Source organism: Aegilops tauschii, chromosome 2, assembly GCF_002575655.3.
Source record: "Aegilops tauschii subsp. strangulata cultivar AL8/78 chromosome 2, Aet v6.0, whole genome shotgun sequence".
Lineage (NCBI taxonomy): Eukaryota > Viridiplantae > Streptophyta > Magnoliopsida > Poales > Poaceae > Aegilops > Aegilops tauschii.
In genome coordinates, this window is record NC_053036.3 from 128,629,197 (window position 1) to 128,640,911 (window position 11,715).

The 11,715-nt window shown below is 45.6% G+C and overlaps 3 protein-coding genes across 7 annotated transcripts; 1 reads left to right on the top strand and 2 right to left on the bottom strand.

The window, feature by feature from the left end:
- The first annotated feature begins 1,725 nt into the window (after positions 1–1,725).
- Positions 1,726–6,077, top strand: LOC109745226 (nuclear transcription factor Y subunit A-7). 5 transcript variants are annotated; one of them, XM_020304362.4, is made up of 7 exons: positions 1,726–1,945; positions 3,320–3,413; positions 3,505–3,667; positions 4,084–4,196; positions 4,275–4,340; positions 4,853–5,020; positions 5,372–6,077. In XM_020304362.4, the coding sequence occupies exons 2-7, from the start codon at positions 3,378–3,380 to the stop codon at positions 5,720–5,722; spliced, it is 897 nt and encodes a 298-aa protein (XP_020159951.1). In that variant the 5' UTR covers positions 1,726–1,945; positions 3,320–3,377; the 3' UTR covers positions 5,723–6,077. The 5 variants fall into 5 exon arrangements, with proteins under 5 accessions (XP_020159951.1, XP_040257781.1, XP_040257780.1 ...); XM_040401847.3 differs by having other exon boundaries at positions 1,755–1,945; positions 5,125–6,077; XM_040401846.3 differs by having other exon boundaries at positions 1,767–2,142.
- Positions 6,078–6,367: 290 nt separating this feature from the next.
- On the bottom strand, positions 6,368–8,991 carry LOC109745228 (uncharacterized). Its single transcript, XM_020304366.4, has 4 exons — positions 8,397–8,991; positions 8,213–8,293; positions 6,950–7,125; positions 6,368–6,804 (listed from the first exon to the last, which is right to left on the bottom strand). The coding sequence occupies exons 1-4, from the start codon at positions 8,680–8,682 to the stop codon at positions 6,610–6,612; spliced, it is 738 nt and encodes a 245-aa protein (XP_020159955.1). The 5' UTR covers positions 8,683–8,991; the 3' UTR covers positions 6,368–6,609.
- A 567-nt stretch (positions 8,992–9,558) lies between these two features.
- LOC109745227 (uncharacterized) lies at positions 9,559–11,267 on the bottom strand. The gene is made up of 4 exons (XM_020304365.4): positions 10,875–11,267; positions 10,500–10,711; positions 10,145–10,217; positions 9,559–9,869 (listed from the first exon to the last, which is right to left on the bottom strand). Exons 1-4 carry the CDS (start codon positions 11,215–11,217, stop codon positions 9,688–9,690), a joined length of 810 nt encoding a protein of 269 aa, XP_020159954.1. The 5' UTR covers positions 11,218–11,267; the 3' UTR covers positions 9,559–9,687.
- Between the last annotated feature and the right edge of the window lie 448 nt (positions 11,268–11,715).

The following is an 11,715-nucleotide window of genomic DNA, read 5'->3' on the forward strand; positions in this document are numbered from 1 at the left end:
TGCAGCTCCAGGCTCTCCACGTCGCCAGGGCACTTAATGCCATTAAATACATCAGTTACAGGTGTAAAGAGCCTCAACTACACAGTTACAGGTAATGGTGGCCTTGACTCTACTTTAAGGATGACTTAGGATCCCTCTACCGTTGCAGCTCCATGCCGTCCCTTCATCTCTCTAGTCCGAGTGGTGGTAGTCCAGCCGAGTGACGGGTGGTCGTCTGAGTGCGTCGAGGTGTCCGAGTGAACCTCCTATTATACGCATCCGAGTGCTAGTATGGTCCACAGACCTACTAAAGATGGTGTGGGGCCCTGGGTGGGCCCCATATGATGGGCCCTTGACCCTGCCTGTAGTAGGTGACCTCATTAGCCACTAAGGATAAAACGACGGGGTTTGATCATATTGATTGACTTATTTTGTCACATTATGTCATCATGCTTATTGCGATACTCTGTTTATAATGAACTTAATACTTTGAGATGCATGCTGGATAGCGGCCTTGAAGTGGAGTAATAGTAGTAGATGCAACTGGATTAACGGTCTACTTGTCACGGACGTAATGCCTATGTGAGATTATGCCTTGAATGATCACAATTATAACTATGCTCAGTTCTGTCAATTGCCCAATAATAATTTTTCTACCACACCGTCGCTATTCTTCCGACAGAGCTGCCACTAGTGAACCTATGTTCACTAGGTCTATTTTCCATCATACAAAAGCTTCTACCATTGCGGCTCTACATTTGCTCTTTTACTTTTTGTTACTTTGCATATCACTATCTGCTTTTAATCTTGTGGCTAGCAAGAACAAGGGGAGTGACGACCCCCTTGTCTTTGTTGGGTGCAAGCAATGTTTTGTTTGTGTGCAGGTGCTGCTAAAAATGTTAGTGTGGTGCCTCCTACTGGTTCGATAAACATTGGTTCTTAACTGAGGGAAATACTTTCTGTTGCTATGCTCCATCTCCTTTCCTTTTCGGGGAATCCAACAACTCATACGGGACTAGCACACCAGGGTTTTGTTGTGCTGGAACCAGTGCACGACGGAGCGGTGGAGTCGCGACCAGTCGCCGGCGTTCCGCATATGTCATGGCCACCACGGTCAGGGGAGGAGAGGGAGGGGCGTCCCTGCTGCTACATGAGGGCGCTCGGCGTGCTGGCGATGGGAGGAGAGGGAGGGAGCGGTTCTATTGCTAGACGAGGCGTGTGCGGCGTGCTGCTAGGCTGCCAGGACGACAATTTTTTTTGTCAGACGTGAGTAAGAAGGACCGAAGAAGAGAGATAGACGATTGAGTAGGTCACACCCTGTGTCTAGCAGGCGACTGGTCGAACCTTGCGTCGGTCGACCGGGGCCTAGCACGTCCCTAGAGATATTGCAATGGTTAGCTGTTATCCGAATTCAAGATCTTTTGTTTGCATATTTAGTAATTGTAACAATTAAAATCTTATATTTTAGCTTGAAAATATACCCATAAAACCACATAGACGTGCTACATAAAAGATGTGTCAACCTAATGATTATGCGAATCTTGGTGTACCATCAATATTTAAGGAGACGTTCTCGTCGACTAAGTATATGTGACGATTTCGTCTCAATCTTAAAATGATGTGTCGGCTTGGTCTCTCGAAGATGTTCATAGGTTAGGATGCGTGCATGCATTTATAGAGATGAGTGTATATGTGTATACTGTGTTAAGAAAATTATTTAAGGTTGGTGACGTGACACTAGTGGACAGAAGGCCATTTATTCCCAGAAAGAAAGAAAGAAAAAGAAAAGGAAATGGTAGGTCGCATATTTGGCAGCTAGAGGAGAGTGACAGTCCCCTCCTCTTCTTGATCCTTCGTGCTCCCCCCTCCCCTTCTCGCCTTCTCCGCCCATAATCTTTCTCGGTCTAAGAAGGATTCCACGGGACAAGGCACAGCGGGAGGATCTCGAAGGGAGAATACGGGGGAGGTGGCTGCCTGACTGCTCTCCCGCCCCCCTCCGAGAAATCCCCAATCGTGTTCTTGCATGCACCGCCCTGGCAAAATCGTTCTCATCTATTTCCATTTCCTGGAGTGGCTTCTTGGTTCTTGATTACGGCATGCCGTACTCTCACTCCGCGGCTGGTTTGGTTCGATTCATACCCCTCGTGATTTCCCCCCCGTTGGGTTGGTCTCGTGGCCTGTCTCTCGGAAATTTGGGCCCTTTTGTAGGATTCTTGGTTGGCTTGCATAATTTTGGTTTCTGACAGTGCACTTGCTTGTGGGGGGGGGGGGGGGGGGGGGGGGGGGGGGTGAGCGTTGGTCTGCTTACTCTGGCCACTGTATTATTCGCGTTTCATAGGAAGTCCAAGCTCTCGTGTAGGTGTTTTAGGAAAGTGGAGTAGATGGAAATCGGACTCCGCTTTTGCAGGATTTGTTGGCATGAAGCTAAATTCTGTGTGAATTGTGACGATTTCTGCTGATTGACAGCGACATGAAAACAGATGCTAGTTCATATGGACAGTGTCTGATTAGGCCTTTGTTGGGTTTGATTAGGTAAATTTCAAGAAAAATGCAGACACTTGAGGGAATTCTGGGGTTGGAACTTTGGGCCCAACATCCTCCACTAAAAGTAGTCTAGGATTTCTGTTGGTGTTCTGCATGCAATAGGTGCAAATCTAATGCTGAAGTAGAGCTAGTGCTAGGGAAGAAAACTGACATTTCTTGAAGGTAGGACTATTCAGCACAAATCTGAAAGAACCCGAATAGGAGATAACACGCCTTCCTTGACTGCAAGAGGAACTACTCTTTGTAGTATAAGCTAGGTAGGCCGTCTATTCTAATGTTGGATGATTCCATTGGAAATGGACGACTGTAAGTGTTTGTTTTTCATATGTGTTATACCTAAATTTGGAAATAAAGGGTACTGTGGTGTGTTGTGTCTTTCTTTTTATATTGGTTCTTGGGTGATGCTAATTGGGCTAGATATGTCCCATTTCTAGATATGCTGGCCATTCCTGCTTGCTCCCTTGGTTCAGACAGCTCTTGATTGTATGCATGGATACTTGTGGTAGGATGCCGCTTATTTGTTGGAATGTTTCTTTTTCTGGAGTGTTTATCACATTCGTGACTCCGATATTGCCAATTATCTATTCATGTGTTCATACATATATCTGTTCGTCTGGTGTGGTATAATATCGATTGCCTAATGAACTGCAAGTGATTATGCATAAATCAAATTCTTCTTTAATGATTATAAACAAAGCGATAGGGGTTGCCGCTGCAACTGTCTTTTTACCATGTTTAATTCAATGTTGGCAATATAAGGTGCCATTTCAACTAAGCTAATTAGAAATCCCTGCAGAAAAATGTTGCTTGGAGCTAAGTGATACCGTCGTATAACGCTAACACTTGTGCGTAAAATGGAGGATCATCCTGGCCATCCTATTTCCAACTATGTAAGTAGTTACTATTTATAGTCAAACCTGTGTTTTTTTGGCTTTTTACGCCACAAATAACAAGCTTATCAGCTGGCTTCTGCACGCGTAGGATTTCTTGTCAGGGAATGGTTGTCATACGAAGAAATTAGTTCATAAGAACTACGACCAGGACTCCTCATCAGCCAAGTCTGGCCGGTCACAACAAGAAGCATCTGCAACGAGTGACAGTAATCTAAATGAGCAACACACCTCAAGACCCCCATCACAATCTGGTAATGCTTTATCTTTAACCACATTGTCACACTAGTAATCTGAATGTCTCTGCAGTTTCAGCTCTTATGATGTAACAGTGTCAAAAAAAAAGTCTTATATTTTGAGGCAGAGGGAGTAACAATTTTCTTTTCTTTTCTTTTCTGAGTCTAGGTATGCATTATGTGTGCCTGTTTTTTAATTATTGGCCACTCCTATCCTATTACTATGCTTCTTACCAATGCCTAAACTCATCATTTGTGTTTTCTCAAAAGATGCAGAGAAGATTATCTCTGTAAACTATAAGTTCTGACAGGTATTTTGCTTTATTAGTGGCTCTTCTCTCTGATGATGTTCACATCGCCCAAGCCCCGTTTACAGTGAGGTGAATTGATGCGATCATATCTTCATGCTAACAGTAACACCCATTTTGTTTCAGACAATGACAATGATCATGGGAAGCCCGACCAGCACATGATAAAGCCGCTTTTATCTTTGGGGAACCCAGAGACTGTTGCTCCCCCGCCAATGATTGATTGTAGCCAATCATTTGTAAGTTCATGTCATCATGGCAATTGTTCTCTATCTCATATGCTGCCTTCAGTTGACCAGCTATTTTTTTTGTTATAGGCATATGTTCCTTATGCTGCTGATGCTTATGCTGGGATCTTTCCAGGATATGCCTCACACGCTATTGTAAGTTTACTCTATCCTTTTACTCTCCAAATCCTGTAAGATTTTTTACAGTTCAAGGTGATTACGTATCCCATTTATATCTCCATGGTTCATTTATGAGTTCTTTAAATTTGTTTACGATTTGTTGTGTTTTGGAGATCTTATTCATTCTGTTATGGCTTAGCCTAATCGAGAAGATAATCTTTCTACCTCCTTATTGCTGAGTTCAATTACTGTTGAGAAGCAACAGAGCACATTAAAAGTGTCCTCTTAAATGATAAAGAAGTGCATAAACAGATCTCTCATTGTTTTTGCATTAAGAAATTGAGCTTTATTGATCACTTCAGTAATAATAGAAACAAATGGATAGGATTAACTGAAATCATATTTTGATCCTGCCAATGCACATGATAGTGGTCATATTTATGGCATATAGTTTCATGTGATTGTTAAAAAATGTCCCCCCTTCTCGTCTTATTTATAAAAGAAAGACTAATGGTCCTGCATCAACGATTTGTGTATTATTTACCCAGGTTCATCCCCAATTAAATGCTGCAACAAACTCTCGTGTGCCGCTCCCTATTGAGCCTGCAGCAGAAGAGCCAATGTTTGTTAATGCAAAGCAATATCATGCAATTCTTAGGAGGAGGCAGATACGTGCTAAATTGGAGGCCCAAAATAAGCTCGTGAAAGCCCGGAAGGTAATACAATACTGAAGAATTTTGTATTTGTTCCTGATACTATTTTTTGTAAAGAGATGCTTCTGTTTTCTCTGGTATTTGCTGACTGCTGCACCAATGCATAGATTTCAGCTACAGATTTATTCGGCTGCCTTGGTAATATTCAGAGGACTAATCTGATCCGTGAGTACATTTTTGTACTAATGATGAAAACCTCTGGCAGAGGCATATTCCTAGTCAGTGCATACCATGTTGCAAGTTGCAACATTCATTTGTTCAGCATTTTAGTTCCTGAAGGCTTGTACCCATCTACCTAGAACTATAAGTTTTACCTAGCAAGTACCTGTTTCTAACATCGCCCCTTCCATCCAGCCATACCTTCATGAATCTCGGCACCGCCATGCCATGAAGCGAGCTCGTGGAACAGGAGGGCGGTTCCTCAACACAAAGCAACTCGAGGAGCAGAAGCAGGTTTCAGGTGGTGCAAGCTGTACAAAGGTCCATGGCAAGAATACACTCCTTCAGGGTAGCCCGGCCTTCGCACCTTCGGCATCAGCTCCCTCCAACATGTCAAGCTTTTCAACAACCGGCATGCTGGCTAATCAGGAGCGCACCTGCTTCCCCTTGGTTGGCTTCCGTCCCACGGTTAGCTTCAGTGCACTGAATGGCAACGGGAAGCTGGCCCCGAACGGCATGCACCAGCGCGCTTCCATGATGAGGTAAAGCAAAGCATCCTCTGGTGCGCTGCCGGTGGCAATTCATCCTTGGCTTATGAAGATGTTCCGGAAATGTGGTTGCTATATCAGTTGGACCAAGATATTGTTATGAGTTCTTTTGAGTTTCATCTAGTTGGAAGCACTGGTGTGCTGATGGCACTATGTGGAGACTGAAATCTTCATCACATTTCTTTTTGTGTGTACTTATTCAAATAAGGCACCCTGACTATCCCAGAGATTGGAGTTGGGCAAGGTTGCGAAACCATTGGCCTATCCTTCCTTACCTGTTGTGAATGTATCTGGTACTTAACTCAGAGATGGTTGAGCCTCAAGCTTTGACGAATGATGTTGCAGTTTGGTAACTTTGCAACCTGCTTTGCCTGATTACAGTACCTGCAACTTTGTAGAGTGTCACATTTTGCATTTGATTTGGTGACTTGCCACAAACACAAATCACATTGGGCTTCTGAAACATGAACATCCAAACGAACCTGAAAGTGATCAATTATATGGTCCTAGTTTATGTTACATGAGTCAATGAGGAGCAATAAGATGAACAGCTTAATTGTACTTTCTATCTCACATTTCAATGCTCATCAGCACACACTAGCTTCTGCCACAAAAATGTTTCATTGGCAATACGAGTAAAATCTAGGAAAAAATTGCTTGCATATTAGTTACTGGCAAATGGAAATTCTGCCCTCAATATGGAAGGCCGGTGAGTACAAAAAACAAAAGAGTTCTGGCCTCAAATATCTCAAAATGCTGAGCAGAACTCAGGTTTAAAGGAGAGTTTCTAGCGACACAACATCAATTTACAGACCCAATGGTAGACAATTTACAATCTGGGCAAAAAGGAGTTATGAGGTGGAAGTGGAAAATGGCTCTTCTGGTTTAAAGGGAGGCACTCATCCTCAGCACCATTTCAAGCCTCTCGGCCTTGCGGTAGTCACTCTCAGTGAGGGTTCCAACAGGAAAAGGTGTAATCTCCAGAACTAGGTGAGGGCCAGGAAGCTCATCAAACAAGGCTCTTACATTGTAGCAACATACGCTCTCTCCATGCGCGCTTTCCCTCCTGATTTGACAACCCTGAGTGCAAGTCGAGGCAATCAGTTAAAAGGGCACAGATTTTAGAAGAATAACAAGATACATGACTAACATCTCAGTTTGTGAGATGCGAAGCATACAAAGCAGATAGAGAAATGTATTTGCCCTGGCTGAAGAATGAAATCACCTTGTGAGTGGAAGCATCCACAAAATTGTCATCTTCAGATAGAACCAAAGCAATTTCTTTAAGAATTCGGCGACCTTCTTCCTTTGAAGGAACTCGGTACATCCTCTTTAGTGTGCCTTTGGTTGTGGGTTTCCATTTGCTGACTAGCTTCCACTTATCCTGGCCTTCTTTGTCGCCTGAATAACAAGAGCATACATCAGCTTCATGTATGAAACCATATGGGCAATGAACTAGAACTACGCGTGTTCTGCAATATTTTCACGACTTTTCAATCTTTTAATAGCTAAATGTGTTCTCTATCACAAAATAGAAGCAAAAATATTGGAACCAAAATTACTACAGCTTCAGAAAAGTATTTTTACAGAGATATGAACACTGAAATTCAGATAGGTCCACCGTGAAGAAGAAAAGAAGCAAGCGATGGTCAGTATCCCCCACATCACACAAAAGATACCTAGAAAATTCATAAAGTGATAAAAATAAAAAGTATCTAGATTACACAAATCCTCCATGTAAAACTCTTCCCAATTTGAGAGGTTCCTTGCACAGTACTCCCTCTGTTCGGATAAATAAGGCATATTTGACTGTTAAAAATTCAAGTTATAGCTGTAAATTTTCTTGTAACGATGTTTTGCAAGTAGCTACAAAATCACAATCATAAGAAAAATACTTCTGAATAAGAATCCAATGAAATCAGTTTTAGGATCAATTGTTGGTCAAAGCTTGAATTTGACAACCAAAATACACCTTACAGCCACCCATCTAAGTACTACAAACAATCCACAAACAGGTGAAATATTCTCATTCTTTCTCATGTCAACAGCAAACAAACCCTGATGAGCATGTATCTGTTCCATGATAGTAGCAATCCACAACATGAGGCATGGCAGCGTTGCCTTTTTCTACATCTCAAACAAAATTTCCCCACAAACTCCTCATGACAAAACCCTTGGGAGCACCCACACACAAAATGCTTCCACCTTATCAGTCCCAGTTTGACCAACCCTCATCCAAAGATGAAAAGGTGATTATCACCATGTGCTTTGCTCCGTGGTAGCAAGCAGAAAGCTTACTCCGACAGATTCTAGAAAGAATATATTCTTCCTTATCCACAATCCAGCCAGCCCAGACCCACGACCCAGGATATACCAAACTGTACAGTTCGCGGCTCACAGCATTCACATTCCACTCCACTAAACACAGCAAGAGCAGCGGTGCACAAAAGATCATTATCGATAACATTTGAATCCACACCACAGATACCTGGTGCGCCGCCACGGAGCTTGTCGGCCCACTTGGAGAACCCTAGGTCGCTCTCCCCGGCGCCGTCCTCGCCTCGAATCTCTGCACACACCACACGGAGATCAGAAACCCATTTCCCTTTCCGAACCAAACCGCGCGAATCATCGCATCATTCGCGGCGCGGGCACGCGCGCGATGCTATTACCGTGGGAGAGGAAGGGGCTGCGCGGGGATCCCGCGAGGCCGATGTGGATGAGCGCGTAGTAGACGCAGAGGCGGCCGGCCCAGAGCAGCACGGGGCCCTCGAGCAGCGAGGCCGCGATGGGGCCGACGGCGGCGGCGGAGAAGGCGCCCGCCGCGGCGGCGCGCCTGTGCGGGCGGGCGACGGAGGGCGGGAGGAAGGGGGTCTTGGACGCGGCGGTCGGCGGCCCGCGGAGGGCGAGCGGGCTGGGCGCGGCGGCGGCGGGCGCGTGGAGGAGGTAGGCGAGCATGGCGATTGGCAGAGATGCGATGGCTAACTGTAAACCGTGGGGCGCGCGTGTGTTCTGTACCTCACTCCTTCAGGTTTGCCACCTTCGTCAGTGCTGCTGCGTGGTGCGGAAGGAAAAAGGAGAAGCGAGAAAAAATAGATTGGTCCATAGAAACACTACGTAGATCTTTTAATCAGAATACACTAATTTTTGAACTATCATCCAAATTCAACATCTAATCAACCATGCGGATAGAGTTGTCGTGTTCCGCTTTGGATAAGAGCTGTGTATCACAAGTGTGCGTGACATGTCACTGGATTTTTACGAGGCGGGCCTAGGAAGGTTCATCGTGGTGCACGGTTTCTTGCTTTCTTTTCGATGGAATGAACCCAGGTAATATCTCAAACTATCCGAAATCACTTTCAACCGAGGTTTATTATCACTGGATTCGGTAACTCGGTATATTCAAATCATTATCGTTCTTGATCTTCAGATTGCTCGACTTGCATATATATTCAGTTTTAACGATTACTAAAACATCTAGCACTACGCGGCGACTCAGGCTATCATGTGGTGGCTTCAGATAATGGCGAAATGCTGAATGGGATGGAGTGCGACTGGAAGGACTTTGGGATAGGTACAATACAGCTTTCGGATGACAAACGGCGATGCTCTACTGGCTGCTTCCTTGCCGTGGAAACATACTGGGTTTTGGATTTTACAAGCTGATCGTCAGGAACCTTCCGGGCGGTCTGGCCCATGGAGGCCCAGCCAAGCACAATTTGCCCTTTTTCATTTCAACAACAACTCATTTCTTTGCTCACAATATATGGTTTGTTGAGGCGACCATCTCAGGGCAACAGTTATCATCAAAGTTGGACTTCAGAAGAAAAAGAATCATATGAACCTTTTGCAGCATCTTTACTCAATTCACAATTAGAAATGGACATCTTATACACAGAGTAGCTTGTGCCCCCGTATGATCACCCTGTATGTCGTGTATCTTGCATGTGTTACTACTACTGACTACTCTGCAGGAGCAGGACTCAGGTCCTCTGCCCTCCAGACAGGGAGGACCCCCTGGCCGGCCAGCCTCTTATGCACCCAGAACACCACGTACTGTGGAGTGATCCTCTTCTCGTCGATCAGGAACGGCTCGATGGTGCTCACCTCCATGGAGTAGGACGTCATCGCAAAGCCCTTGGGTCCTGCGGTTGTTAGCCCATCGAAGTGAGAATTCAGATTAGTTGAGACTAGAAATGATTTTATTGTGTAGTTTTTGGGCTATGAAGTGATTGATTACAGTAATGCGCGCCGAGAATTTCAAGAACAGCAAACTAGGTCAAGAAGGATTGTCTTGTCAACAGTACTCTCAGCAAGTCAACCAACATTGCATTGCACGCAATTTCAAAAAAGAAAGAAAGCATTGCATTGCACGGGAAGAAACGGCATTGGACAGAAGGGTTTCAAAGTAAGTTTGTACCTGTGAGGTCTCCCTGTGGAAAGAAGGCCCAGAAGTAGTAGGGTATGTCTTCCTTCACGAAGGAACCTTCCAACTGCAAACCATCGACACCCAAAGGATCGATCAGAATGACACCAAAAGTGCATTGAAGTTGCTAGCATTGCGTGATGGCTGGAGAGTGAGGAAGCAAGTGCCAAAACGTACTAATACCTGTCCTGTGGCATGCAAATATGCAATGAGCCAATGCCATGCCTAGTACTAGATCCTAGTTACTCATAGCTTGCACGGTAATAGTGCAGTAGAGATGCCAAATCACGAGTATGTTGGGCCTGTGACTGTGGCGCAATCGCTTGTTGGTATGAATCACTGGTCTCACCGTGTTGTTCTGGAAAGTCAGCACGACTTGGGACACGTCCTCCTCGGCCTCCAGCGCGGTCTTGAGAGGAGGGATGATCTCTTCCTCCATCATCTCCGGCAGTGGCTTCGGCGGGGCCTTCTTCGGCTTGGCCGCTGCTGGCTTGGCTGCCGGCTTCGCCTCCGCGGCGGCGGCTTCCTTCTTGTCACCGCCCGCATCCTTCGTCTCGCTAACTGCATCAGAAGATTCAGAACAGGCAAAATTCAGTTACATCGATGCATGCATCCGAAGCGTCTAAAGCTTCATGCACAAGAACAGCGCGGATGATCATCACTGCGTACAACACTCCTAATGGCATGGCATAGTGAATTAATCTGAGTGATCGAATGGGGGTACCAGTGGTTGCGGCGGCGGCGGCGGCGCCGGCGGATGACTCCTGCACGGCGCAGCAGGAGGCGACGGAGCGAGGGAAGGCGACGACGAGCGGAAGTCGCTTCGCGAAGAGCGGCGCGGCGGAGCACTTGCACCTCGCCGCCGCATGCCGGCCCGTGAGCGGCGGGCTCGTGAGCCTCGGCGAGTGCAGAGCCCGGGTCGCCATGGGACGAGTCTGTCGCGCAGCCGATCGACGCCTTCCGGTGGATGGGTCGCTGCTGTCCACTGGTTGGGTTGGGTGGCGCTGCGCCGACGCCGCTCTATCTGCAGCCTCTGCAGCCCGATGGAGAAGAGACCGGTGCAGCATGGCTGCCCGCCTCTGAGCCAGCCGTTTCCTCGTCTGCTGCTGTGGCTGACGACCTGCAACAAACGTGAGCCGCCCGATTAAAAACCGATGTTTCAGATCAACCCACAAGTTTGGATCGTCTGATTTCTGGAGAAGATAGACCACGTGTCATTTCATTTTATTCGCTAAAAAGCATTGCTATCTTCGGAATGGTTTAGATGATCCTTTACCGCTGATAAAAAAAATTGCGATGCTTTATCGCTGATAAATTGAAATAATACTAGTTTCATACTTGTTTTCGGTAAGGCAGACGTCAAGTGTGAACTTGAAGGAATATTTGTTCTACCTTTAGCTCCACGTTGAGTTCGACACTCTTATTTATCAAAAAAGGATACAAACGATCCCCTATACTTGTGGGTTATCTGTTGGAAATATGCCCTTGAGGCAATAATAAAATGGTTATTATTGTATTTCCTTGTTCATGATAATTGTCTATTGTTCATGCTATAATTGTATTAA

What these genes read in the sequence shown, in the direction of transcription:
- LOC109745228 (XM_020304366.4), bottom strand. Translation starts at nt 8,682, where the DNA reads ATGCTCGCCTACCTCCTCCACGCGCCCGCCGCCGCCGCGCCCAGCCCG. An exon ending in CAGCCCCTTCCTCTCCCACG is followed by an intron (nt 8,294 to 8,396) that starts GTAATAGCATCG and finishes TGGTGTGTGCAG; the next exon opens with AGATTCGAGGCGAGGACGGC. An exon ending in TGGATGCTTCCACTCACAAG is followed by an intron (nt 6,805 to 6,949) that starts GTGATTTCATTC and finishes ACTTGCACTCAG; the next exon opens with GGTTGTCAAATCAGGAGGGA.
- LOC109745226 (XM_020304362.4), top strand. Translation starts at nt 3,378, where the DNA reads ATGGAGGATCATCCTGGCCATCCTATTTCCAACTAT. An exon ending in GATATGCCTCACACGCTATT is followed by an intron (nt 4,341 to 4,852) that starts GTAAGTTTACTC and finishes TTATTTACCCAG; the next exon opens with GTTCATCCCCAATTAAATGC. An exon ending in AGCTCGTGAAAGCCCGGAAG is followed by an intron (nt 5,021 to 5,371) that starts GTAATACAATAC and finishes CCTTCCATCCAG; the next exon opens with CCATACCTTCATGAATCTCG.
- LOC109745227 (XM_020304365.4), bottom strand. Translation starts at nt 11,217, where the DNA reads ATGCTGCACCGGTCTCTTCTCCATCGGGCTGCAGAGGCTGCAGATAGA. An exon ending in CGCCGCCGCCGCAACCACTG is followed by an intron (nt 10,712 to 10,874) that starts GTACCCCCATTC and finishes CTTCTGATGCAG; the next exon opens with TTAGCGAGACGAAGGATGCG. An exon ending in TCCACAGGGAGACCTCACAG is followed by an intron (nt 9,870 to 10,144) that starts GTACAAACTTAC and finishes TAACAACCGCAG; the next exon opens with GACCCAAGGGCTTTGCGATG.